General features: G+C 44.4%; 2 protein-coding genes across 2 annotated transcripts in view; one reads left to right on the plus strand and one right to left on the minus strand.

The window, feature by feature from the left end:
• Positions 1–4,422, minus strand: part of rgl2 (ral guanine nucleotide dissociation stimulator-like 2) — a 32,595-nt gene extending 28,173 nt beyond the window's left edge. Inside the window, exons 1-2 of the mRNA XM_084557682.1 lie at positions 4,201–4,422; positions 1,034–1,200 (exon numbers count right to left, since the gene is read on the minus strand). Coding sequence (XP_084413808.1) covers positions 1,034–1,192 — 159 coding nt within the window. The 5' untranslated portion in view covers positions 1,193–1,200; positions 4,201–4,422. The remainder of the gene's footprint in view (positions 1–1,033; positions 1,201–4,200) is intronic.
• A 3,904-nt stretch (positions 4,423–8,326) lies between these two features.
• Positions 8,327–26,982, plus strand: phf1 (PHD finger protein 1). The gene is made up of 15 exons (XM_084557013.1): positions 8,327–8,401; positions 9,115–9,193; positions 9,336–9,417; positions 10,108–10,194; positions 11,136–11,230; positions 11,782–11,930; positions 12,296–12,391; positions 13,770–13,838; positions 14,047–14,170; positions 16,148–16,215; positions 16,753–16,884; positions 20,455–20,533; positions 21,893–22,008; positions 23,710–23,796; positions 25,186–26,982. Exons 2-15 carry the CDS (start codon positions 9,116–9,118, stop codon positions 25,640–25,642), a joined length of 1,719 nt encoding a protein of 572 aa, XP_084413139.1. The 5' UTR covers positions 8,327–8,401; position 9,115; the 3' UTR covers positions 25,643–26,982.
• Positions 26,983–27,410: the final 428 nt, after the last annotated feature.

The following is a 27,410-nucleotide window of genomic DNA, read 5'->3' on the forward strand; positions in this document are numbered from 1 at the left end:
GTATTGCCGCACCATTCCCAGCATTAACATTCATCTCCTCTTGTCATCACACAGCTGCTAGTCTGTGTTTGTCTGAAGCTGAGAGGGATGCTCAGATATGTGGTCATAAATATTTGATACCTATTTGCATATTTTATTACACGGATCGCCACAGCTGTTGCAGTTCATCCTCTGGGGAACATGGAGGCGTGAATCATACCAGTCATTCCAATCATTCTAATACCTCTTGTGATATTTCCACAAAAATGTTAACCTCATGGCAGCACAAAGGGGAAAATCAGATCAGCAGAATCCCTCCTCCACCTTTCTACTATTGACAGCAACAGCAGAAGAATAATAGCTCAAACATTAACAAGCGATTCAATTAAGGTTTGAAGCCTTCAGCTTGATGAACAGGTTTGCTTTAACAATACATATACCACAGGTAGATGATGAGTCACTTTACGGTTCAAAAATATAGAAATAGAAACTAAACGATGCATTTGTTACTGTTTTGATTATTTGTTCTGCACTTTAAGAACGACTGAAACCAACCAGGTTTGTTATTCCTCTGAGAGATTAACTTGATTTTCATCTGTGTGACTTCTTCAATGAGTTTTGGAAAATATACAGCAGTGTTTGTGTCGCCATGGTGAAGAAGCAGCAAACACACACACACACACACACGTAAGCTATCTTTATCTCAGCCTTTCTGTTTGAATCACGCTGACTTTATTCCCTCAGGCTTTTCTGAAAGCCAGCCGACCGCATCTGCTGTTTATTCAAGGAGCCGGCGGCCGTACGCAGCCCTCATGGTTTCATGGGACACTGCTCTAAATGCTGCGATGACCACGGGAGCAGCGACAAATGAAAAGTTCTTCTAATCCTCTCTGAGCTCTGCCAGATCACTTTACAGTGTGAAACATTGGGAAACCTGCTAAGGGAGGAGAGCATGAACGGTTTCCCCGAACGGAGCCGCGAGACATGTCACGTCTTCGTCTCAGTCTCCACATGATGATGTGTCCCAGCGAGGAAAGGGGAAAAACACACTCACCTGTGAAGTTTCCAGCTCGTTGCAGGAAGACCTCCTTCCTGATTGGTTGCTCGGAGGTCCTCCGTCAGGTGGTAAAGGTCGGTAGCCAATGAGAGGCACGTCGCTTGACTCCACCCCCGGCAGGTCATAGCCACCTGTTCTCAAGTTTCGGGGGAGCATGGTTCCAACTGGCAGGAAGAACATAAGAAAAGTTTCATGGTGTCTTAGTTGACGTAACTATTTTGTTGCTACGGAAAACACAAATAACATGTGGCGCTTTAATAAATGACTGTAGATCATAATCAGACACAGTCTCCTGCTAAGACCAACAGCGTGGATAACATCAGCCCAGCTGTTGATGTTTGTGCAGACGTTCTCTGGCCCAGTTGTGTTAACAGCCGACCTGGGCAATCTGAAGACAAGCTTTAAACTCCTGTTATGTCTCCATATTTGGGGAGGTGCAGCTTGGGACTGAGGGGTCCCAGGTTCGCCTCCTGCTGTGGCCATTGCTGAGGTGCCCTGAGCAATCATCTAACCCTTAAAATGCTCCCCTTGTGTGAACAAACGGATGGGTCAAACAGCAGGATCTACAATTTCCCCATTACGGAACAACTAAGGGTTAAAATTATTATATTTTTGTTATTATGCATCCCCAGCCTGCACTTGATGTCCAATTTCAGTTTCGTACTCTGCATGCAAGTAAATAAGGACATCATTTGGGTCTCGGCAGTATCAGAGCAACGATTAACTGTGTCTTTGTGTTCGTCAAGACTTGAGGAGATGATATGTATTTTGAAACAAGCTGTAAATTATTTATTTATTTATTAATCTATGCCCTTATCAGTGATTTTAGAGACCTGCACAAAGCTCAGACTGTAACTTACTCGATATTCGTGCGTGCGTTCTCTGGCCCACTTCAGACCTCGTATTAACATCCGACCTGGGCAATCTGAACACACAGTGACCAGCTTTAAATTCCTGTGTTCACACCTGGCATAAAAATGAGTCTCCACATGTGTCCCCAGCCAGCACTTGTGCTCTGCATGCAAATAAACACAGACGTGATTTGGAGCAAAGTGATATCAGAGCCACAATTAACTGTGTGTTGGTCATGACTTGAGGAGACGACATATATTTTGAAACAAGCTGTAAAGTCTCTCTAACACGTGTCAAGTTATTATTTATTTATTAATCTACGCCCTCAGATTATAACTGGTTTCCTACGAAGTGTCCATACCGCTGTGCTGTAATAATAGGTGAATAAACACATCGTCTTTATTGAGGAAATACAGACCCGTGTTTGTATTTCTGAACAGAACTTAGCTCCTGACACATCATCAGATCAATAATTAACTACGACCTTTTCTTTTATAATTGTGTGTTGTTGTTTTTTTCTGAATGACTTAGTTAAACTCCTCTTCCACAGATCAGCACTGGTGAGTAGTAGGTGGTCTTTAATGTGACCCAGGACTCATTGTGTGTTCACACTACCAAAGGAATGAGGTCACATGTCCCAGACCACCTCCACATGGGGTCAAAGGTCAGATCACCCAAACACGTCCTGTCTCACACCTGCACTTTAACCTGGCCACTTGTGATCAGGTTGCCCAGGACGGATGTCTGCATTAAAGGACTCAACCTAAAATTGTGCATCTGGCTTTTGAAACACGAAGAAGCAGAGTTTGCTTTTAAAGACACACATATCCACAAAAACCTTCAACAATTTTATATCCATTCTTAAAACATGGGTCAGTTTGTACATATCTTGCACTGCACTCTTGTTTTTATTATTTTTATCTTCACTTATACTTTTCTCTTTGTAGATTCTGCCTGTCTGATGCCTTTTAAGGACTAAACCTACACATGGAGGTAGGTAAACGTTTCCATTGTCACTTTACAGTCTAACTAGTGCATGAAAAGTGGTACTGAAGCTGCTGCTAACATACAGTACATTCTGATAATCAATTATTTTCTCGACTAATCACTTCACGTCAATGACCAGAGAGCTGCAGACAAATCTCGTGCTAACTGATCGATACCTGCAGCTCTACGTTGTATAGCCACATTTGCATTCGTTCCAGTTGATTTGTTTAACGCCTTCACCGAGCCCCAGACCAGCTCTGGATTTGCATAGCAGCCCCCGCTTCTATTTCCCTTTTCCTTTCTTTGGTATTTGGACTGGCATTAAGATAGACATCAAGTAAACACTGATTCAGGAAGAGAGGTGAAGGAGGGAGAGAGGTGGAGGGGTTGGTAAAGTATAAGTGCTGTGGAAATGCCATCCTGAATTGTTTCAATTAAAAAAAAAAAACTTGACATTATTAAATGGTGTGGGCGCTGAAGTTTCTTTTGGTTTCCCTTGTGGGTAAAATGTGCAGAATGGCAGCGAGGTGGAGGCTGCAGACAGCAAAATCCACACCTCAGAGTCTGATAACACATTCATGCAGGTGAAAAAGACCTTTCGGGCAAGGCGCCAGAGCCCCCCTGAGTGCTCTCACAGCTCTGGGTATGAAAGAACAGCAGCTTTAATAATATAAAAAACGTAATGCCGACACTCCCGTCGCTCCACTCCTATTGCACTGGTTTCGGGCGGCTCTGTAGGATGTGTGCAACACTTAACTTTCTCTTACATAACCCTTTATCTCTGCTTTCTGATCATTATATCCTTGCTGGATATAAAACTAGTTGGCAGAGTGTGCAGAGATGAAAAGATGCATGCAGGCCTGGCGGGAAAGCAGGAGGCAATAAATAGTGCTGCATAAATGCTCTGACCAACGGCTTATGCAGAGGTCTGAAAGGCTGCTATTCACTGGATCTGACCAAAGCTAACAGGCCACATACACTACACACACACACACACACACACACACACACACACACAACGCTGTATCTAGGTTACAGCCAAGTCACACCCCATAATGCTCCTTTTTTTCTCTGCTCAATAAATGCAGCCATAGGGTGGTGCTGCTGCCGTAAAGCTCAGCCCTGACGGTGGATAACGCCTGGCACAGTGAAGGCTGTAAAAGTTTGTATGACCTGACACTCCCATCAGAACACACAGGAGTCAACAGATGATGACAGCTGCTTCCTACTCTGAGTCACTCTGACTTACAGCACGAAATTAAACGGAGCAAGCGGAGGAGCGGGACCCGATGAGGAGGAGGGGGGAATCTGGATTTTAAACTCACTGATTTCCAAGTGTCATTCGCAGGATGCGGGTATCTCCAACTGCGGTCAGCTGGAATCCGGCAGCATTGGAGCGAGGAGCGCCGGTGCTGCTGCTGCTGCTGGAGCTGGAGCTGGAGCTGGATCCGCGGCCGGCTCAGCTGACGAGAGTCGCACCCATCTGTACCACCGTCACCGCCGACAACGACGAGGGAGTCTCCGTCCTCCTTCTCTCTCTCTCTCTCTCTCTCTCTCTCTCTCTCTCCCCCCTTTATCAGTGTCCTCACACTGCTCGTCTGTCCAGCCTTCAGCAGCTGATAGCGCACTTTGGTCAGACTGCAAACTCCCTCCCTCTCCTCCCCTCTCCCCTGTCTCGCCCTCCCTCCCTCTCTCTCTCTCTCTCGCTCTCTGTAACGTCGCAGTTCCTGTATGCTCAGCGCTTTGGCAACAGACCCGTCTCTCTCTGGGTGGTTCACAGTGTGAGGACACTTCACATCACAGCGCCAGCAGTGGGGGACTGTGTCTCCAGGGATCAGCGAGGAGACAGCCTGGCCGTGTAACATTTTTACGCACAAACATCTCTGTTGCCAGTGATTAGCCTCAAACCTCATCTCAACTAGTCCTGACTGTAAACACGAGGAGCTCTCAAAACAGCTTTATCTTCATCATAAATCTGTGCTTGTGCGGCCTACACATGGCACAGAAGTTTAAGATGTCCTAATTTATATATCCTCAAGAAAACTACTTTGACTTTTCACATTTCTGACACCTGTGATCTGCAGCCTTCTGCAGCAACAGCAGCAAGACCCAGAGATACTGTATCCTACATTTCTCATAATGCAACATAGGCTGCACTCTTCTCTCAGATCTCAACCTCAGTTTAGCCTTCTCTCTCTTTCTCTCTCTAGAGCAGCAGACACATTACACATCACTGTTTCCACAGTTTCCTCTTCATGACTTGAGGCCATTGTGGAAGTGCCAAAAAAAATGCAGTTCCGCAAATGGCCACTAGAGGCTGACTCCTCCCCCTCCTCCTCCTCAAAGCCCTTTACTATAGAAATAAACATGTTTACAGTCTGGTACAAAAAAAAGTATTTGGCTATTTCTCCAATTATGACAACTATACTAAGTCGATTTTTTTTAAATAATGCATCAGTTTAAATTAAATCTAGGCTAAAAGTTTTGTGCTTTGAGTGACAGGTGGGCGTCCTCAAAGGTTGGTGCTTGTCTGGTGCTTAGGCTTCACCTGAAACTAGTTGCTGCTCATCAACTGCAAGACCAGTGTCCCATCCATATTCTCACCATTGAGCCTCGTAACTGTGTCCACGTGAAATGAAAATGAAAAGCAGAACATGGTTGCTTTAAATATATATATATATATCAACAAGATCACGAACAAGATCATAAAAGATATTAAACATATGTCTCAGAGTTGTGATATTAAGGCACCGAGTGTGTTTATTAAGCTACTGAAAGGCTGTTCAATAGTCTGGAGTTTTTATGGACAGCTCCAGACTGGAGACACTCACAAGAAGATAGGGGAGGAGGAGAGGGGGGAGAAAGGGAGATGTAGAAAGGGATGCACAGCTAATAACATGCTCTGCAGCAGTAGCACATGGATGCATGTTTGCAAGAGAGAAGAAAGCAGAGGAGAGGTGCTCAGTGCATCAAGGGACGTCCCCCAGCAGCCTAGACCCATAGCAGCCTAACTAAGACATGATTCAGGCTCATCTGGATCAGCCCTGACTGGAAGCATTATCAAAAAGGAAAGTCTTGTGCTCAAAAGTAAAGTGAACGCCTGATTCCGCCTGATAAAACCATAAAGCATTCAAGAAAATCCAACAAGTCCAGCTGCCTTTGTTTCAGCTTTTTGGATACTCCGTGACCTGGATGCCTGATTCCTCACCAGATCACAGCTTCTAAAAATACTGGTGCAACAGATTTTATGTCATCTTGATTCACCTGTCACCATGTTGTTGGGGGGGGGGGGGGGCTTTGAAGGGGAGAGGCCTCTGTGGATCATCCCACAGATACTTGATCAGTTTGGGATCTAGTGAATTTGGAGGCCAGGTCAACACCTTGTGCTGTTCTTCATGTTTTTTTTTAGTTGTTCCTAAAGTGTTTTTGTGTGTGTGTCTGTGTCAGGCTGCATCCTGCTGGGGATGGCTGCTGCCATCAAGGAGTGTCATTGCTATGGGGTGGGGGGGATGCCTGGTCTGGTCTAGGTGGGTGCTACATGTCTAAGTAACATCCACACCAATGAATGCCAGGTCCAGAAGTTTCCCAGCAGAACACTGAACTGTCACAAGATGGTTTAAATGTTATTCACTTCTCCCGTCAGTGGTCATAATGTTGTGGCTGATTGGTGTATATAAGTGCATGCATGAAGTAGAGAGCAGCATGTGTCATATCATCCTTCAGGCTGATTTCCGTTGCAGAGCCGCAGTCCTGGAGTTTGGTCGCCACCCAGTGGTCACATCGGGACATCGTCAGCTCACCTTCTCTTTTTTAATCTGCCAGGGGCCATTTTGATCCGCACCACACGCTCGGCTGGTGTGAGTAATTTGGAAGACACAAACAAACAGGAGAAGAAGCAAGCAAGCCAAACCTTGAACTGGACTCATGCGCCTGCAGCCAGAACAGCAGAACGCGTCATCCTCCAAGAGCACTTTGACTGTGAGGGTAAATCCAAATATGCTCGGGCTAATTCACCATCTTTTCCTTTATGACTTTATGACTCTCTTGAAGCGGTTTTACCCGGATGTCTGTCTCCTGTAACCTGATGAACATCCAGCTGCAGTCTGTGTTGGATGTCTGAGTCCAGATTCCTGTGAGCTAAACTTTCATTTAGCTCTCATAGTCTGGATGTGTTGGGTGGAGATGACCCTGTAGAGGTGCTGGCTGCATCTGTCCTGCAGATGTGCTGTTTGTCCAGCGCGCACAGCTGCTCCTAATAAAACCATAAAGCAGTCAAGAAAATCCAAACCAGTCCAGCTGCCTTTGATTCAGCTTTTTTGGATGCTGCGTGACCTGGATGAACCTTCACAGACATGTCCACTCTGGAGCTTCCTTCCAGTCTTTTGAACAAACAGTCCTGCAGAGAGTGTCTGTGAAGGAGTTCAGACATCCAGGTCACGGCGCATCCAAAATCACAAAGCTGAAACAAGGAGAACTGGAGAGGTTTCTTAAAAGTTCTTAAAGAAATATTTAGGAAGATGAATCATTTTCTGTGTGACCTCTTTATATTTTTACTTTGATATTATTTATATCCAGAATAACTCCACACGTGGCCCTTTAATCCCGAATTAACACAGATTCAGATCTGCTTTCTGTGAGTTCCGGGTTAATATTCAGCTCTGATAATCAACAGTTTCCTCGCTGCCTCCGCTGTGTGAAAACTTTTCTCCACGGGCAGCCTAAACTTGGCCGGTCCCTCGATTTTTTTTTGTCTGGGACCAGTTAATGAGGCGGCTAAACTCTCTAATTGGCCGCTTAATTGGCCCCTGTCGCCGTGCGCGCCGCTTCCGTTGGCTCTTAGCGCACCGCCGTCCGTCCCTCCCTCCCTCCCCTCTCTCTCCCAGCAGACATCACAATCCCACCTTGTCACAACGATTTAGGGTCAATCTCCCCCGACAGGAGGGGTGCTCTCGCTGAGGACCCCCCCTCCCCTTCCCCTCCAGCTCCCCTCCACCTCTGGATCCCCCCTCTCTATCAGTATCTCCCTCCCACTCTCTATCTCGGTGTTTTATGTCTGCGTCACAACAAGTCGGTTGGAGAGCGTGAGGCAGGGATGATGGCGTCTCTGGCGGCTTGATTCCGGTGTTGCTCCGACAATCCTCCTTAATAGCATCAGTAGGTGGCGGCGGAGGAGAAGTGTGGGGGGGTGGAAGAGGGCAAAAAGCGACGGGAACATGACGAAACGGCATCGCGGAGGACGGACAAACTAAAGACGGACGGACAGTCAGTCGCCTTTCCCTCCTCCTCCTCCTCCTCCTCGCTGACGGCTTGACTGACACACACACACACACACGCACGCACACGCACAGGCGCTTGGCACAGACAGACATGCATGCACATCATCCACTTTTTGCAGGCACGCAGGCTGCGCATCCGAGCGGGCAGTAATTGGGCAGCGGAAGATCCACAGCAGATGAGGGCATTTCGCGTCCAGCCTGTCCAGGAATCACTGTGACCCCGACGGGAAGGAGGAGTTCGACTTGACAGGTAGGCTTACCCTTCACCAAGCCAGCTCTCACTCTTCTATCTATTTTTTTTTTCTTCTGGTTTTGCCCTCTCTGATTCACAAAAAAAAAAAAAAAAAAGGCTCCAGACAGTGTCATGCATCCTGCGTCTGCCTTGAGTGCATGCACTGGAACAAATGCTCAGCGTGCAGAGGTAATGCCCTGCAGAGTCATTCCATGCGTCCATTCAAGTTTTTAAGATGTTGGGAGAGGAGGGGGACAGGAGCAAAGTGCAGGACAGATGCTTCAAGTAGCTGCACACATGATCTTTGCTCGTTGAGTCAAACTGTATTGCAGCAGTCATCATGCAGTGTTTTTTTTCCCTCTGTGTGTGTGTGTGTGTTTGATGTGTGCAGTAATCGTTTGTCTTCCTCTCTGGTTGTGTACTCACTCTCATCTTTCACTGTGGTGAGTAGGCTGCCGCTATGCTCTGGTCTAAAAAAGAAGGAGGTGTGTGGTTGGTGGTGGGTGGTGGTGGTGGTGGTGGGGCGGGGAGGCGGATTTTTAACCCCTCTGCACCGTTTACCCTGCTCGTCTCGGTGGCAGCCGGGGCCATAAACCCCCTCTGTCAGCAACGGCGGCAAAGTATTCAGCGAATAAATCGGATTTCCATTTCACACGAGCCCCGCTCTCTCTCTCTCTCTCTCTCTCTCTCTCTCTCTCTCTCTTCCCTCTCCCTCTCTCTCTCCTCCTCAGGATGGGGGGAGTAAGCGAAGGAGATGATGTGCTGGCTCGATGGAGTGATGGACTACTGTACCTCGGCAATGTGAAAAGAGTAAGTGGGTGCGCGAGGAAGAGACTTTTGAGCGTGTGCATGCGGCGTGCGAGCGTGAGGGAGAGAAGTGGTCACCTGGATTTTGACTTGCGTTTAGTTTTGTCGCTCGTCCCGCTCACCTTCTGTCCCCCTGTCCTCTCAGGTGGACGGAGTCAAGCAGTGTTGTCTGGTGAGGTTTGAGGACAACTCAGAGTTCTGGGTGCTGAGAAAGGACATCCACTCGTGTAAGGAGAACTCTTTTATTTTATTATTATTATTGTGGTTCCCCTGTCCCCCCGTCTACCCCTCAGCTAGTAGAGTAAAAAGTCTGCCTGTTTGTTGGGAGGTTTATAAAACAAAGAATCCACACACAAGGTGTTTGCTTCCACTCTCAAGATTCGCTGCAGGAGTTGAAGCTTAAAACTTAATTTTTATCGTTTGTCTTAGTTTCTGTGCAGCAGGAAAAAAAAAAAGAAACCACGGCCACGTTGCTGTAATGATAGCGAGCGCTCCTAGTGTTCTGACGGGCCGCGTTGAGATGTAATTGGTATATTAGAGTCTATTTACGATTTTATTAGACTAATGGCTCCTCTGGGAGGAGGCGGCGCTCCCCCTCCACCTCACATCAAGTGAAAGGGGAAGTCGGACGCTTGTTAGGACCGGGCTGAATATCCGCTAGTCAAATGAAGTGAAATCTGAAAGGGTGCAGGAGACACTGAAATCAATGAGGTGGCAAGGATGTGAATCAATATACATAAATTAATGCCGTTGACTGCTCCCCTCTCTCTCCTCTCCTCTCCTCTCCTCTCTGTCTGTCTCTGTCTTCCTCTCTCTCACACATTTACTTCCTCCCCTCCCCTGCCTCCCTCTCCTCTCTCCTCTCTCCTCTTCTCTCTCCTCTCTCTTCTCTCTCTGTCTTTCTCTGTTTGCCTCAGTTGCTGCCGGAGTGGAAGAAGTTTGCTGTATCTGCGACGCTCCGCCTCTTAAAGAACCCCTCATAAATTGTCTTAAATGTCGCCACGGTAAGGGAGCGCGCCTCATCACGCGCCGTCAAAAAAGGTGGTTCTCCGCCGGCTCTCGAGCTGACCTTGGTAGATTTGACACGGCATGGTAAATAACAGCAGCGCGGCTCAGAAAAGCGAGAGAGAGAGAGAGAGAGAAAACACAAATAACATGTGACGAATATGAGTGGCTGCACCTGCATCCTGACTGGAAAACCAATGAGATACCGGGAGGCGCAGAACTTTTTAGATGCCACAAATGTCTTGGCTCGGGCTTGTTGCTGATTTGAAGAGTGTTTTAAGATATAAAAATACTGAATCTCTCTTTTTCTTTCACAAAACCTAGAAACAATGTCAAAAGTTCAGCTGCTGCACTCTGCAGCTGTCTCCTACTCCACTCAGTGTGCGTCCACTAAAGGCCTCAAGTGTCCTCATTACTCCCCTTTAAGCCACATGTTGGACAACAGTTGATTTCTAAGTTAATCGTGCTCTTACGTGAAAAACCTCAGGCTCAAACTTTCCCACTTGAAAAGACGTTTGAAAGCTGCACATGTACTATTCTGCACAGTGAAGGTCACACATCCAAGCGGAGTGGACAGACTTTAAAACTATTATGGTGAAATGAAAAAGAAAAAAAAAAAGTTTTTCATACCACAGCAGCAGGATGCGACAAGCAGGAAATGGCTGCAAACTTTGCCGCTGCGACTTCACAACAAGGCCGCTGACAGTTTGTTTTGAGGAGAGAAAAAGAAAAAGAAGAGAGCAGGCGAGCATCCTCCCTCCCTGCTCCACGGATGCAAATAAAATAGTGAAATATTTGGTGAGTGCTGCTGAAGCAAACTGGCAGCGGCGGCGGCGGCTAAACGCGGCGCAGCTCTGCCATTATTGTCGCTCCGGCTGTCTGTCTGTCTGTCTGTCTTGTGAACACGAATTAAACGCTCTGCCTCCTCCTCCCATTACAGGTTATCATCCAGAGTGCCACACGCCGACCATCGAGCCGGAAGCTGACAGCGATTCGTGGATATGTCGGCAATGTGTCTTTGCAGTCGCGACCAAGGTCAGGCTGTTAATCTCTCCGTCTCACACTCTGGTGGGGAATAAAAAAAGAAAAGGGAAAGAAAAGGAAACATTGGGTTTGTAAAATGGGAGAAATCCAGTTAAATATATCACTGTTGTGTACAGCAGGTAATGCATCTATTTATTTGAGGCAACAGCACACTAATTCTCCCTGTATTGACTCCAGTATTAGGTTAGTCTACACATTGTGTTAGAAAACTCATGAGCAATCAATAGTTATGAAGCTGAGAAACTACACCGGAGTTGAGAGAAGTACATTTAAAGTCAATCAATCACATGTGCTCCAGTTTTGTAGATGTGAGATGAGAAGGCACCGGCTTAATTGTCAATCGGTCAACGTCCGTATCTCGTCGTCCAGACTTCCGCCGCCTCGGACGCTATCTCTCACAGCTGACCTACAATAAAACCAGACGAATCGCCTTCTCCCCGCCGAGCGCGATCCGTCTCCTCATGACATGACACGCGTTTTGAGACGGGGGGGGGGCGGCAGGCACCGACCAATCACTTCTGTCCTAAATATTGTGTTCGCAGAGAGGCGGGGCCCTCAAGCGGGGACGCTTCGCCCGGCTCATGCAGTTCATGAAGCTGCGGCTCCCCTACCAGCTGTCGTCTTTAGACTGGGACCCACAGCATCTGACCAACCAGCAGCAGTGCTACTGCTACTGCGCCGGACCTGGAGAGTGAGTGACGCTGCAGAGTTCCTCTTTAGGTTTTGCAGATCATGTGTGCTCTCTAAAAGACGTCCTTTGGATTACTTGTGATGTGCATGCAGCTTTTCAGACATGCATCTTTCTTTATCAGTTTATTATTAGAGACTTAATGTAAATAAAAGTTCACCACCCTGTCTTTTAAACGTCCATCATGCACAAAGGCAAATGGCTTTTACACCAGAAGTCAGCTGCAGTCATGAGACCTCATCCTTCTCTCAGATATGCATAAATACAAACTTATCAGGCAACATCTGTTGCAGCGCATCCATCCATCCATCCATCCATCCATCCATCCATTCATGTCATTAAAGTCTTTTCTCGTTGTTGGAGCTCAGGTGGAACCTGAAGATGCTGCAGTGTGGAGGCTGTGGTCAGTGGTTCCACGAGGCCTGCACACAGTGTCTGACCAAGCCGCTGCTGTACGGGGACAGGTACGTTACACGGAAATCTCCATACTCACAATCAGAACTGTGTCGTTTGATCCAGTCATTCAAATAAATCTAAAGAAATTCAGTTTGACGCACCCACCGTCCAAAGACATGCTGGTTAGGTTCATTGGTGATTCTAAATTGGCCGTAGGTGTAAGTGTGAATGGTTGTCTGTCTCTGGAGGGTCGTGGGGGGCCTGGAGCCTATCCCAGCTGTCTTTGGGGTGAGAGGCGGGGTACACCCTGGACAGGTCTCCAGTCTATCACAGGGCTAACACAGAGAGACACTCACACCTACGGCCAATTTAGAATCACCAATGAACCTAACCAGCATGTCTTTGGACGGTGGGAGGAGGCTGGAGAACCTGGAGAGAACCCATGCAGACACAGGGAGAACATGGAAACTCCACACAGAAAGGAACCAGTCGGATCAAAGATAGCAGCGCTGAACAAACGATGGATCCAAATCGTTAATTAATTAACTGTGGCTGTGATAAACGGATCAAGATGTCTGCATGACAGCAAAGTCCCTTAATTAGCTTAAGACTAACTTATCAGTGTGCACGTTAATGTGCTCAGTGACTACAAGGACTACGTTCGTATAAGATGCTGGGTGGATGTGCTAGCTGCTGACGGCAGTGCATCTCGTGCACGCGATAAAATGAATCCATCCATTAAGTTGTGATTGTCATTAACCATCTGTGTTACTTCCACGCCCGTCCTGACTGCGGTGCCACTGCCAAACCCATCTGAAGTAGGGGAGGGAGGAGAGAGGGGGGGTAAATAAGGAGGGATTAGATTCAGATTGACAGGCGGGGGGAGTGAGGCCGGATTGGTACAACATCTGCTGAGCAGGTGATGGAGGAAGAGTGAGGACTGAGTTCACAGTTGGAATAGTAAGCATGTGCTGCCGTCATATCGTGTCTGCGCTTCATCTTTCCCCGCGACCTTCGTGCATATAGAAGGACAGATGCACGCGGCGTCGTCGTGCCGCGAGCTTCAGGGTCACTCAGAGCAGAATGCTATTATCGCGGAAAAAGATACACCTGTCTGTTTATTTCCAGTTCGGCTTTATTTATAGGATCCAGAGGAGAGGTGTGGAGAAAAGGTGAAGGGGAAGGTGGGAAGGAAAATGGTTTTTAACTTTCTCGTGACGAAAAGGAATCGGAGCACGCGTGAATGACTTGGCGTCTGCGAGGTGGAAACATTAATGTGCTCTGAATGCAGGAGAATGTGCAGAAAACAAATCACATTTCACGAAATTCAGAGTGAGCCGTTTTCTAAACCCGAGCGACAAACAGACTAATCACGTACACCACATTTGTTTAAGGATTAATTATTCTGCTTTCTGCTTTTCCTTGTGTCTGTTCTTTTTTTTTTAGGTTTTATCAGTTCCAGTGCTCAGTGTGTACAAAGGGACCAGAGACAATCCAGAGACTTCCCATGACTTGGTAAATTTAACAATAGCGTATTTTCTTAACTGCAAAATAATTCACCACAATCTTAAACAATAACTATCCCGCAGGACTGGAAAACACATTTAAAGACTTAACTAGTGCTTCCCACGACATAGAAACTGTAAAATGATAAGAAACTGTTGACTATCAAGCAGGCATGTTATGTTATCTAATTCTTGCTGTTTTTTTATTTGACATGCAGGGTGGATCTGGCTCACTTAGTGCTCTACCATCTCTCGCTGTGCTGCAAGAGGAAATACTTTGATTTTGACCATGAAATCCTGTCCTTCACCAATGAGAATTGGGACTCGTTGCTCCTAGGCGCGGTATTGATATTTCCCTGTTTAAGCACCATGATGAAATGATGTGAAATGTTGCCAGGCTTATTTTTTCTTTTTTTCTTTTTTTTTTTTTGTCAGTTTTTCATTTGTGTCCTAAAGCCTATTAACAACCACTAAAGGAAAAAAAAATAAAAATAAAAAGTATGACCTCTATGTAAGCTTAAAGGAGAACATCAATAATTTCATGATAGGACAGTGGTTGGTGACCTTTTTAAACAGTTTAAACAGTTTGCCTTTAGCTTTTTATTAAATCATTTTAGCTGTTTTTAAATGTTTTCCGACCACAAACTATATATATATATGTTGTTCATCCAACACTGCAGCTCGTTATCTCACCTATTGTGGATTTTAGCAAAGTATTTCAAAATCTTACACTCTTCATTTTTAATAGTTTACGCATTGCTTACTGTTTCTGTCCGATAATTCAGCTCGTATCCTTAACCATTAATCATAGCTATCTATTCAGCAAACTCTTTCTATTGTTTTACGCTTAGCTAACTGCTTGTTTATGTTGGTTAGCCAATATTTTAGCTATGCGTTTTAACTGTATGTCCAGTAATTTAGCTTGTTACCTGAGCCATTAGACCTAGACAGACATTATTCATTCACAAGGGAAATTGCTTGGTCACAGTATCTTAGTTACACACACACAAAAAAAAAACACTCTTGAGAATCAGTAAAAAGAAAGATAAAATCTAAGTAAAATCAAGTGAAATCTAGTAAAATATAAAATAAGAATAGTATAACCAAAAAATTTACAGATTTAGCATATTTAGTACTTTTAGTTGTCTATTTCAAAGGCTGAAATAGATCATATTTAACAAAATATTTCAACTGTTTATGCTTGGCTAACTTATGTTGGTTAACTTTAAAAGGTTTCTTACCATTGTTTCTCCAATGACTTAGCTAAGTAAATAGCTAACAAACATTACTATAGCTACCAGTTTCAACTCCTCTATAGGTTTGGCTAACCTTTTCAACTGTTTATGCTCAGCTAATACATGTTTATGTTTGGTTAGCCAATAGTTTAGCTATCTGTTTTAAGGTTTTAAAGGTTTCTCCAATGTAGCTAACTAAATAGCTAACAAACATTGTCTTTTGCTACCACTTTCAGCTCCTCTATACTGTTAGCTAATTGTTAATGCCTTTAGCTACCAATTTCAACTCCTCTATAGGTATGGCTAACTATTTCAACTGTTCATGCTCAGCTAATACATGTTTATGTTGGTTAGCCAATAGTTTAGCTATCTGTTCTAGGGTTTTAAAGGTTTCTCCGATAATGTAGCTAACTAAATAGCTAACAAACGTGGCCTTTTGCCACCAGTTTCAGCTCCTCTTCACTGTTAGCTAATTGTTTACGCATTTAGCATTCAGGCTACCATCGGTTCTCTTTCTGCCAGAGACGGTAGGCTTAACTAAGGCAAAAGATGCTCTCTTCAACTATTATACTATTATACTTCTGTTATGTTAGGGATGGCTAGGTACTAACTGCCAACCTACTGACGAAGTAATATTTTACAAAACACCTGCAGTTATAGCTTATCACCACAGGTAGCGCCAAAAAGAACGAAATGGTTTTTCCTTCTACCCAATGGAGTGCAGTTGCGTTCATTGGGAATTAAACAAATCTTCATATCAGAATGCTAAGCCTCACATTTTAAAGGCTGAAGTTGCTCCACTGAGAATGAACAGAGACGCAAAACAGAGTCTCCTGTCTCACAGGTTTGGGGTTCGTCTTTAAGTTGTTGTTTTTTTTTTGGTTTTTTTTAGAAGATGTTTTGAAATGCATTGTTTGTGCGTGACAGCAGACGGGTTTTCAGCCAACGGTTAATTCTCCAAATCAACATCACTGCTGTCAGCGATTGTAAAAAGAAAATGATTGTATGCATTAAAGGCTTTCTGTCTGATGGTTGTCCATTGTGTAAACACGGCTTTGATTTTTCATTTCTGTCTGTCCTCCAGCTCTCTGACACGCCAAGGCAAGACCGCTGTCACAATCTCCTCAACGCTCTAAACTCCCACAAGGACAGGTAAGTCGACGCATATGATGAGAAGAATAAACACCGAGCACACACGACTGGATTGATGAGTAGCACTCCATGAATGGAGGGGTCTTCTTAGTGCTGGTTTGCCAACATTGGACTTGAAGGTTGGAACGAGCGAGCTGTGACCTTGAATAAAGAGTGAGCGGAACACTTTTTTGGTGTTAATTTTGTCTCGTTAGCAAAGGACACAAGTCATTGGTGTTAAATCATTATAGCCAGTCTAGTGGTATAATTGCTATAAGTGGATTTTCATTGAATTTTGAAGGCAAAAAAAATTGCACTCCAAAAGAACCCCAGCGAAATTCTCCAGGCGAAGTCTGCTCTAATTATGTACAAGTTAATTACGCAGTCACTTCAGTTCTTCAGTCTACTTTTTCATCGGGAGAATAAGTACATTGTATTACACCGCTTTATATTCTCTACTAGCCTCAAAGGAGAGTAATGAAAGAAGACCTCACACACGTACGGTGATGTTATATTTTTAGGAACCAACACCAAACATGCTTTGTGTCTTCGATCCAGGTTTGTCTCCGGAAAGGAGATCAAGAAGAAGAAGTGTCTCTTTGGGCTTCAGGTCCGATCGCCGCCGCCCCTGACGTCCGATTCGTCGCCCCTCATCACCGACCCGCCTATCAACATCACACACCGGAGAAGGTCAGAGTAAGGACTCTCATATTTGGCTCTTATCTCAGTAAGCGCTCTGGGATTCCCACAGGGCGTATAGTCATTATGCATGAACAATTAGCTTAGGAATCAAAGGGCTATAATTTTCACACACTGGCAAAAGTATCAGTGTCTTGGTTTTTTATTCCTGAGAATGTGAAACCCTACTGTGCGCACATCCGTAAGTGTGTGAGCACATGCATATGCACGTGTGCTGCAGATTTCATAGTCATTATAAATCATTTTTAGTGTTTGGCTGGTTCTCATTCAGGTTGGATTAGAATGAAATCATTTGCAGCAGTATTTGGAGCAGTATTGAAAGGATGTGGGAAGGATTGGGGTTTTTTCTCAAACCCATCTTGTTATACACAGATCAGGCATAACATTATGACCACCTTCCTAATATTGTGCAGGCCTCCCTGCCTTCTGAGGGTGTCCTGTGGTGTCTGGCAACACAATGTTGTTTGAGGGGAGGGGCCTCTGTGGATCATCCCACAGATACTTGATCAGTTTGGGATCTAGAGAATTTGGAGGCCAGGTCAACACCTTGTGCTGTTCTTCATGTTTTTTTTTTTGTTGTTTTTGTGTGTGTGCCTGTGTCAGGCTGCATCCTGCTGGGGATGGCTGCTGCCATCAAGGAGTGTCATTGCTATGGGGTGGGTGTGCCTGGTCTGGTCTAGGTGGGTGCTACATGTCTAAGTAACATCCACACCAATGAATGCCAGGTCCAAAAGTTTCCCAGCAGAACACTGAATTGTCAGGAGATGGTCAAAGTTATTTATTTCTCCTGTCAGTGGTCATAATCTTATGGCTGATCAGAGTACAGCACATATTTTTGAAATGTATCCTTCTGTTACTTAAATAGCTGCAGAGTTTGTACCAACTTGAATTAATGCAGTTTTTTTTACTTTACAAATCTAAAAATCTAAGTTGATCCATTTCCAGATATCTTGTATATGTTGTCTAAACCTACAGTTTTTTACATTTTTAATGGGAACAAAGCAACATAAGACTGACAGACACAAAAGCTTCCACAGTATCACATTTAAAGTCATTACGGCAGAATGGCTTTTGCAGTGTTAGCAGCTGGGCATGAGGTGATCCGGCTCCATCTGAGCCAAATAAGATTTTAAATTTTCATCCAGTGGAGGCTCCTGCCAAATCTCTCACTGAGGGCAATGCTGGCATCGTTTGACAATGTTTCTGTGATGGCTAAGGTGATCTTCTCAATGGGCAAATTAACAGCAAGCTTACTAGTCATTGCTTTGATTTATTTATTTATTTATTTATTTTTGCTCTAAAACTCATTGAAGAATAGCACCAGTAAGAACTAGATGGCTGCCGTTCATACGTTCAGCATCTTTGCATGGAAAGACAACTACTTCAGTGTCAATAAAAAAATAAACGGTCTCATCCTACATTTAATTGCATGTGCATTTTGGTGCATTTTGGGGAGTTTGTCTCTCTTTCAAACTAGTAAAATGATCAGAAATTGCAAGTGTTGCTGACTAGTTTCCTCTCCGTGGAAAGCGTGTTCTAAACATTCAAACGTTCCTGATTCATTATGTTTCACAGCAGTGTCTTGGTCTCTTACCCTCTTCAAACCCATTGCATTGCACATCCATATTGCATTGGAGTGTCTGCAGTTCAAAAAGTCAGAGGGCCTTCGTCAGTATGCGTGCTTGTCTGCATTTGTGTTCTTGTGAAACGTCGCCAGTCGCTGCCCAAATACCGTTTCCAGTTCAAAGTACCAACCAACCAAGTACTGGCCAAATACTTCCTATTTTTTCGAGCACGCTTTGGGAGGTAAAATTGTGTGCACTTGGTATCACAGCCAGGTATCCCAGAATGCATTTTGCAGGGGTCACCAAGTACACAGGTCTGAAGTTTGCATACTTTGTATTGATAAACAGCCAGAGTGTTTGAGAATGATCTGGGCGATTTGAAGCCATATTCTAAGCCAATTGTTTTGAGTCAGAATTGCTCCATGAAATGCAGCTTGATGCTCATTGGACTGTTTTCACTTTGGTTCAGTGTGGTAGGAAACACTCCTTTCTTTGTCCTTTTGGTAGAGCGTCGCCCCAACCTGTCACCCTAGTAAAGAAACTACCTATGGTTTCAACCCTGGTTTAGGGGAATGTTACATAAAGTAAAGTAGAGTCAGAAACTGAAGTTGCAGTTGATTGCATTCAGTTGGAGTGAAGATTGATGTGTTAAGGAGAAGAAGTCAGTCGATGCTTCTTGGATTAATGGGCTAGGGCCAACATGTACCATTCACTGTGGACATGTGTGATCCTCAGAGGATGACTCTTAAGCCTTGTTCAGACTTTTGCATTGACATCCATCTGGTGTTCACACCTGGCATTGGAATGCGCCTCCACGTGCGTAGCAAACCAGCACCTGAGATCAGATCTTTGTCTGAATGAGCCTGGTGGGAGGGGCTTAGCTGTTTAAAGAGGCCACATTTAGACGGGCACAAGTTAGGCTGGTTACAGAGAAGGTAACAGTCCTTTGACTCAAGCTATTGATTGAATAGTGAGTATTACCTTTCCCCCTTTTTTCTATCTTTGTATCCTGTGATTGGGTAAAAGAAAGATAAGAAAGAACCCTGTCACAAACACCTTAGATCACCCCTGTTGAGTAGGTGGTCTTTAATGCGAGCCAGGACTCACTGTGTGTTCACACTGCCGAAGGAAGGAGGTCCACCTCCAAATGTGGTCCGAGATCGGATCACTCAAATGGGTCTGAACGGGCCCTTAAACATTTAGTGGATCCGCTAAACTTTGGGTGTAATTGCACTAGAAGATCGACATCTCCCCCGTACCAACTCTCTCCTCTGTGATCCAGGCTAATCTGACTTCCAAACCTAATGGCGGCCGTGTTGAATTTATCATCTTCAAATGCAAAATACCAGAACCGATTTCCACTGAATTCCCACTTGCACACCAGAAATATTAAAGTTTTATGCTCAGATTGGAGCACTAATTCTCCCCGGAACATAAACCCGTCCCGTATTAACACTTCACAAGATGTCCTACTGTATCATCCTCAGACCAGAATGTCAGCGCTCTCATAATCCTGCGGTCAGATTTCCGTGCAATTCGCTGAACAAATTCATGGAGGAGGAGGATAAATCCATTTCCTTTTTAATGACACTGTGGTCTTTTTCTTTATCGTGGCCCTCAGGAAGGAAAAACACATTTAAATTCCTACCGCCGGTGAAGCTCTAATTATAGGATAATGGAGAGTATGTTGTCCGTTCCACGCTGGCTTGTAATGGACGTCTCAGCCTCTAGGAGCCACTTGTGGGGTTGAGGGAATTTTTGGGGGACAGGAAGAAAGTGTTTTATTAATTTCCAAACCCTCTCACTGATGATGCTTGGGCGGATATGTGCAGCCCTTGAGGAGTCCATCATCCCCCCCGGCTCTCGTTTCTCAGTATTTTACACCTCTCAGCAGACCTTCGTGGAGACAAAACAATAAACTAAACACTGCACACGGGGGCTTTATGTGTGTGTTTATCCCTGCCGATTAATTTATGTGTGTTTTTGTTCACTTCAGCCCATTGTCACTACCCTGCCAGAGGAGAGTGGGGGGGACGGAGTCACGTAAATCAAAGCGTCGCATCATGGAGACACAGGTCAGTGCCTCTGTCTCCAACTCAGGGGGGAGGGGGGAGGAGGTCTGGGCCACCAAACCTCTCTGATATTTTTTCTTTTTTAAATGCAGCCAGGTAGACAGATCTCTGAGATCCAAATAACCTGTCAGTCAGACGCCGTGATGGCAGTTCATTTCGCAGCCTTGATCAGTCTGTGTGTCTTTTTTTTACGCCCTCTCCTTTTTGCTGTGTGTGTTTTTAAAGCCTGCCGCTGCTTCCGAGTATGCGGTTAGAGCAAAGGTAGCATCTGAGACACGAGGTGTCGTGTGTTTGGCTCGGCAGGGAAAATGTTTAATTCAAATCCAATCTCGGGCTGTGCAAAAAGCCGCTCATGTATTTCATCAACATCTGCAGTTCAGCGGCACATTTATCACGATCATCAAACCCAATTCCCAGCGGATCACGCAGAAACAAGCAACATCACATGTGGCGGTTACTATTTTTACACGGCATTCTTAACCGTGAATGCTCATTGTGCTGTGTCCTCCTACACATCACTCTGATCTGTGTGCGCGCACATACAGTAATCCTGAGAACAATGCGCTCCACAGAGCACTCTTTCCCACTCTGGCACATCCAGGCCCCATTGTGCCCCTCTGATGGATGCTAATCTCCGTCCGTCTTGGAGGAGCAGCTCCGTTCTAGTGGGGGAAAGTGAGATGGGAAAGAATGCTGATATGCGTAGCCTGGGATCACTTCCAAATGCACTTTGCAGTCAATTACAGTTTGGCCAGGTGGCGCTGGCACCTTGACAGCGCAGCACTGACAGAGCACATCCATTTAAAGGCACACAGACGTTGACTGAGGCCGCTGAATAATAATCTCCCATCCTGATAGTAACGTTAGAGAAGGGGATGATAATGGGCTAAGTGTGGTGCCGTATGTCACAGTCCAGCGATGAGAAATCTGTACGCGGCGTCCTCCCAGAGGACCGGTGATTGATGGCCCGCGTGTTTTTACGTTTTATGGGTCGTGAGTCGACAGAGAGCCGCCTCACTAACCAGTCAGCTCCATGAAGATGTGCTACGGAGGTGTTTAAGCAGGACAACCTACAGCTAATGAGCCTTGATGGTGTCGCGCAAAAACATTGTGGTATTTATTGAAGATTTATGGACGTCTGATTTTCCATCAGTGCAAAAACACGGAATTCAAAGTTTCAAATTTTCTGAGAATGCAAAATTTTTAACTATATCCTCCTCAGGTTTTAAAATGTCTTTACTCCATTTTTTCCTCATGCACATCCTTGCCCCAGTAAGAACAGAGGTACCGGAGCCTTATTGACTCCTGTGATGATGCTGGCATCCAGACACAAGCTGATCTGTGTGTGTCCCCTGTGTCCAGGCCTGTCCACCCCCAGTTGCTGCCAACCCTATTGAGCTGCTGCCATGTTGCCATGGCTACATGGGAGGGACCAGCCTTTACAACTCCAGGAAGTCCGAGGAGGAGCTCAACTTGAGGTAAGGGCTGTGGCACCAGTTTGCTTCTGGAAGCGGTAAATTATCAAAGGTTCGGGAAATACTCGTGCTGAGGATGTTGTCTAAATTTGACCCGTGCTAGTGCCACAAGAGACAGACACAGAATAAATACTTTAGGTACACATCCAGAGCTGTGTTCATTTTGACAGCCATTTTTGATTTGACGAAAATCTTTATTAGCCTTAGTTGCATTTTTGTCAACTTTTAAATTATAACTAATGACATCCATTTAGTCAGCTATTTCATATGTCATCTTTAGACAAAATAATAATCAGAATATTTCTCACTTAAGACCAGTTTAAAGGCGAACTACTGTTTTTTACAACCTGGGCCTTATTTCTGGCATAAAATACGATCGTTTACTCACCCATATAACATTTGTGCCAATCTTGATTGATTGATTGTAGTCAGTCGGGAGATAATTAAATCTGCATATATCCATATAGTGGGAGTGACTGGGGCACCGAAACGCAGCCTCTAAATAATGCATTATCTGCCGCGAAACTTGTTCCACTATATGGATATACGAAGATCTAAATATCTCCTGATTGACTACAAATGACACAAAAGTTATATGGATGAGTAAACAAACGTATTTTATGCCAGAAATAAGGTCCAGGTTGTAAAAAACAGTAGTTCACCTTTAGTGAAGCTTATATATGTAGCAGAAGTTTAAATCCAATTGTTCAACACTGAACAATTAGCACTTGTTCAATTCTAAATATAATCTTTCCAGAGTTGAATATCTGCTGTCCACTGTTTAAATATGTGAGACCATGTATTTTGAATGTCAGATGTTCAAATAACATCTTGTCCTATCAAATAACATTACAGTCTCGTGTCGTTAACATTTCATCAGACATTGGCTTTAGCTCGTCAGCGTCTCGCCTTAAGTCCTATTCGCACAGGGTTAGTTTTACCTGGGGGCGTTGTGTTGATTCAGATATGACCCCCAGGTCAGCCCCACCTTTGCAGATGAACACATTAATGCTTGATTTAATGATTTCATCCGTCTAAATGGGTGAATGTGTCAGCGACATCTCAACGTTGTACCCTAACATCTGTCCAGACTTTGATTTCCCCCTCAGATCATAGACACAGACTGATTGAGAGATGCACGGGTTAGTTTTATCCCAGGACCTCTGTGCAATTTGCGATGTAATTTTTACTTTACAGATTAAAAACATTGACGATTCGCACGGGATTAAAATCACAGATGACCTCTGCAATTATTACAAATTACTGGAGGTCCCCAGATAAAACTAGTCCCATTCGAATAGGGCTTATGTGACAGTAACATCCTTTTTTGTCATCGCCTTCATTAACGAAATCAACACTGGTCCAGAGATCTTCTGACGATGCAGATAAATACGTTGTGAGTGCTGCCACCATCCTACTACAATAAAGACGGTAGAAAATATAGTGTCTCGTTTTTGTCTTAACAATGTGACCAAAACAAAGAAAATTCTTCTCACCTTTGTTGTATGCTGGTGACAGTAGCACATAAGTAAGTAAACTCAAACAAAACGACCTGCAAAGCTTGATACCACGAGGGTAAGCCAGAAAGTCTTTGGTGTGAAAGGAGCCTTTGAATCTCCTGAAACACAGTCGGGTGGAAGTGTGGTTTTGTTGTAGATCAAAGTTGTAAACACTGCTGTCAGCTCCTGTGCGTCCCATTCGCAGCTCTCCTCCCAAGCGGATGTATGCCCTGTACCACGCCACCTACAACGGGAATGCTGCGCTCTCCAAGAGTCTCCATCACTACAACAGGTTTTTCTCGTTCATCATCCTCACCGCTGCCAACTCCTAGCTGACATTTATGAAGTCTGTAGTCCGTGTTGGTCCCTGGAAAACTTTCAGCTATAGATCATTGAGTGACAGGAATTTCATTAAATCTGGTTATGGTTATTATGATATGATTTATGATTTGATATCCTGATCTAATCAGTTAGAATATAACATTTGTCCAGTGGTATATTTTTGGTCACCGAGTAGCTCAGGTAAAAAGAAGCAGATGATAGTTTTCAGAAGTATTGAAATGCTCGACACACACACTCAAATGTCATTCACTCTACTTTAGAGTTGTTCATATAATTTAATTTTAGATACTTTAGATTTAAACGCGCATTAATTGACCGGTGAATTAATTAACAGAGGTTCGATTAATCTTTTGGCCCTCGGACACAGAGCAGCAAGCTGTAGACACAACCCTGGCTTATTATCAGTTCATAAAGTCCATATGGGAACATGTCAGCAAACAGCTGCTTGTTCACACAAACCACCAGACAGGGAGCGACATCAGCATTCATTCTGAGTCATGTTTCTGGCCTCGCTGCAAATAAAGTCCAATGCTCACCCTCCTTCCAACGCTGTTTTGGTCTCTACCAGCGTTTGATGAAAATGTACGGATCCTTACCTGCAAAGGTTTACACATATGTTCACCAGGAAGTCGGTCATGGTAACATACGGTGTTATTCTCAATAGATGCATCCGAAAAACTGCAAGAAACAAGACTGATGATAGCAGTGAGTGACCTAAAACGCTAAAATCAGCCACGTAAAAGCAAAGCAGCAGCTAAGTTTACATGGAAAATATGTCTTCAACTTGATTGAAATCATTCTGATCAGAGAATTAACTGTTTACATGGACACTTGATAAAATAATCTGGTCAAATATATGTTTACATGCTCCAATAAACCTCAATCACTGTAAAACTTTATTGACAAAATGGTTCTGCTGCAGTCGAGTGCCAAATCTGCCAGAAATAAAACAGAAGAAGAAGTCCTCTCCACCTCCAACTTTTGTTAATTACACTGAATTGATAGAGTAGAAGAAGAAGATGGTGTCCACATAGACTCAAGCTTTTTTTCAAACACTTGTTTTTAACAACTGGTTGTTTTTCTACCTCCATGTTTCTGTCCCTAATGGAAACTCCTCACCTGATGTTTTTACCTCACATGGAGCAGACATGCTCAGAGAGAATGGATTTATTAACAACCAGTGAGAAACCAGCACATCAAGAGTTTACATGGTTGTTAGGAGCTGATATTTACCTATTGCATGGATTATTTACCACTACATTTGTTAAAACTAAGTGGAATTAGATGCTGAGCTACCCTCAGACCATGTTCAGGATTCATGTGCTTGTCTTTGTCCTAGCGTGGAGGACACCTGCAGGCTACCCCCAACATGCTTCCCGTACCCCCTCAACACCAATGGCAGCCACCACCACCACCATCTCCACCAGCACCATCACAACCACCAACACAACCACCATCACAACCACCAGCACCAACACCAGCCGGGGCAGAAGCAGCTGGAGCCCCTCATATTACGTGACCTACCCCCTTACCAAGCCGGTATGGGTGGTGGCGGAGGCGGAGGCGGAGGCGGAGGCGTAGGTGGTGGTGGAGGAGGAGGTGGGGGAGGAGGAGGAGGAGGAGGTGGCGGCGGAGGAGGAGGAGGAGGAGGAGTGGGGATGGGAGTGGGAGGCGGAGACGGGACAGTTTCCAGGAGCTGGGGAGGCGGGGAGGCGGTGAGGATCTTGGCGAGACGCGTCACACCGGACGGGAAGGTGCAGTACCTGGTGGAGTGGGAGAACGTGAGTTTGTACTGACGCAGAACACGAGAGGCGCTGACTGTTCTGCAGCCGCCACAGGACTCCTGAGTGTGGAAAGCGTGGCAGCAGTGTCTAAAGTGCAGACAAAACTAAAAGGTTGCAAAGGTCGCAAATCCAGGTTGCTCTCATAGCATCACCTCCCTTCGTTATAACCTCACTACTCGTTACTAAATGTCCCTCTTTGCTAGTGTTTCTCGGATATTTGTACTGTTAACTTTGGAATATGCCTTTGCATTTATCATGTTTTACAGTGATGAGGGAAAGTATTTCAAACCTCCATGTGATTTGTGAAATCCTCATTGTAATCATTTATTGATTTACAGTGATGCATATACAGAACATGTCCAGAAAAGGAAGATTGCTGCTGGGTTTTCAATATTTATGTAACACTGAAAAAAAAAAAAAAGTATTAGTTTACTGTGTAGAATCAAAAGGGCAGATTAAACCTGGTTGGGTGGATGGGTTCTAAAAGGTAAAATCAAAGGACACTGGGTTCAGGAGGCTGGTCCGGAGGTCGAGTAGACAGGAGAGGCCGCTCAGTAGGGCAACCATGAGTAACACAGCACAGAGTTTTAATGTGTTACTAGTTGAATTTCTAGTGTTAATTTTATGTTTAAGTCACAGTTGCTAGCAGGAAGACTCAAAGCAGCGAGAAACAACCTTGATAAATTATGCTAATTGAAAGCTTACCTAAATCTTAGTTTAATTGTGCAAAACCCCAAATGTAAAAAGTGAAAAGTAGTGATTTTATTATGCTGTAAAAGACGACCAAAACCACAGCTGTTTAAAATAGTCCCAGTTGTTTCATTCCACTCTCATGCTAAGCTAAGCTAAGAAAGATTGCTGGGTTTTCAATATTTATGTGACACTGAAAAAACAACGAGTTCAGGAGGCTGGACCGGAGGTTGAGCAAAGTTGGGCAACCTGGAGTAACACAGCACAGAGTTTTAATGTGTTACTAGTTGAATTTTTAGTGTTTGTTTTATGTTTAATTAAAGTCACAGTTGCTAGCATGAAGCTACCAGTTGTTTTCACTCCGGTCTCATGCTAAGCTAAGCTAAGTTTAAGCTAAGATCACTGGGTTTTCAACATTTATGTAACACTGAAAAAAACTATTAGTTTACAATTTTAAATGTGTTATTAGTTACATTTTTAGTGTTAACTTCATGTTTAATTTAAGTCACAGTTGCTAGCACGAAAACTTGAAGCAGCAAGAAACAACCTTGATAAGTTATGCTAATTGAAATGTTATCTAAATCCTAGTTTAATTGTGCAAAACCCCAAATGTAAAAAGTGAAAAGTAGTGATTTTATACGCTGTGAAAGATGGCAAAAAGCCACAGCTGTTTAAAATAGTCCCATTTGTTTCCTTCCAATCTAATGCTAAGCTAGTTCCTACAGGATGTAGCATCGTTTTTACGACAACACACAAGAGAAGAATATCTCTGCTTTCCCAAACCATTGTACGTGCTCCCAAAATGTGGAACAAGTTCTTAAAAATATCTGCAAACGCGTACTGTTCTGATTTATAAGAAATGTAATATTAAAAAACTAAAACACATTAGCCTACTCTTTGTTTCACAGTTTAAATTACAAGTAGTTATGAAGAACCTGATCAGCGCTAAATAACTTGTTTTTAGGAAAACGTGGTAATGATTTCCAGCTTTTCCCGGTATTTGACATCCAGGGAACGAGTGAGCCGAGCAGCCACACTTCCACCAGCTCTCTCCCTGTTTTATTATGGCTCATTCATCAACCAACGCTCA

The sequence above is a fragment of the Chelon labrosus genome (genome assembly GCF_963514085.1).
Source record: "Chelon labrosus genome assembly, chromosome: 12".
NCBI classification, from domain to species: Eukaryota; Metazoa; Chordata; class Actinopteri; order Mugiliformes; family Mugilidae; genus Chelon; species Chelon labrosus.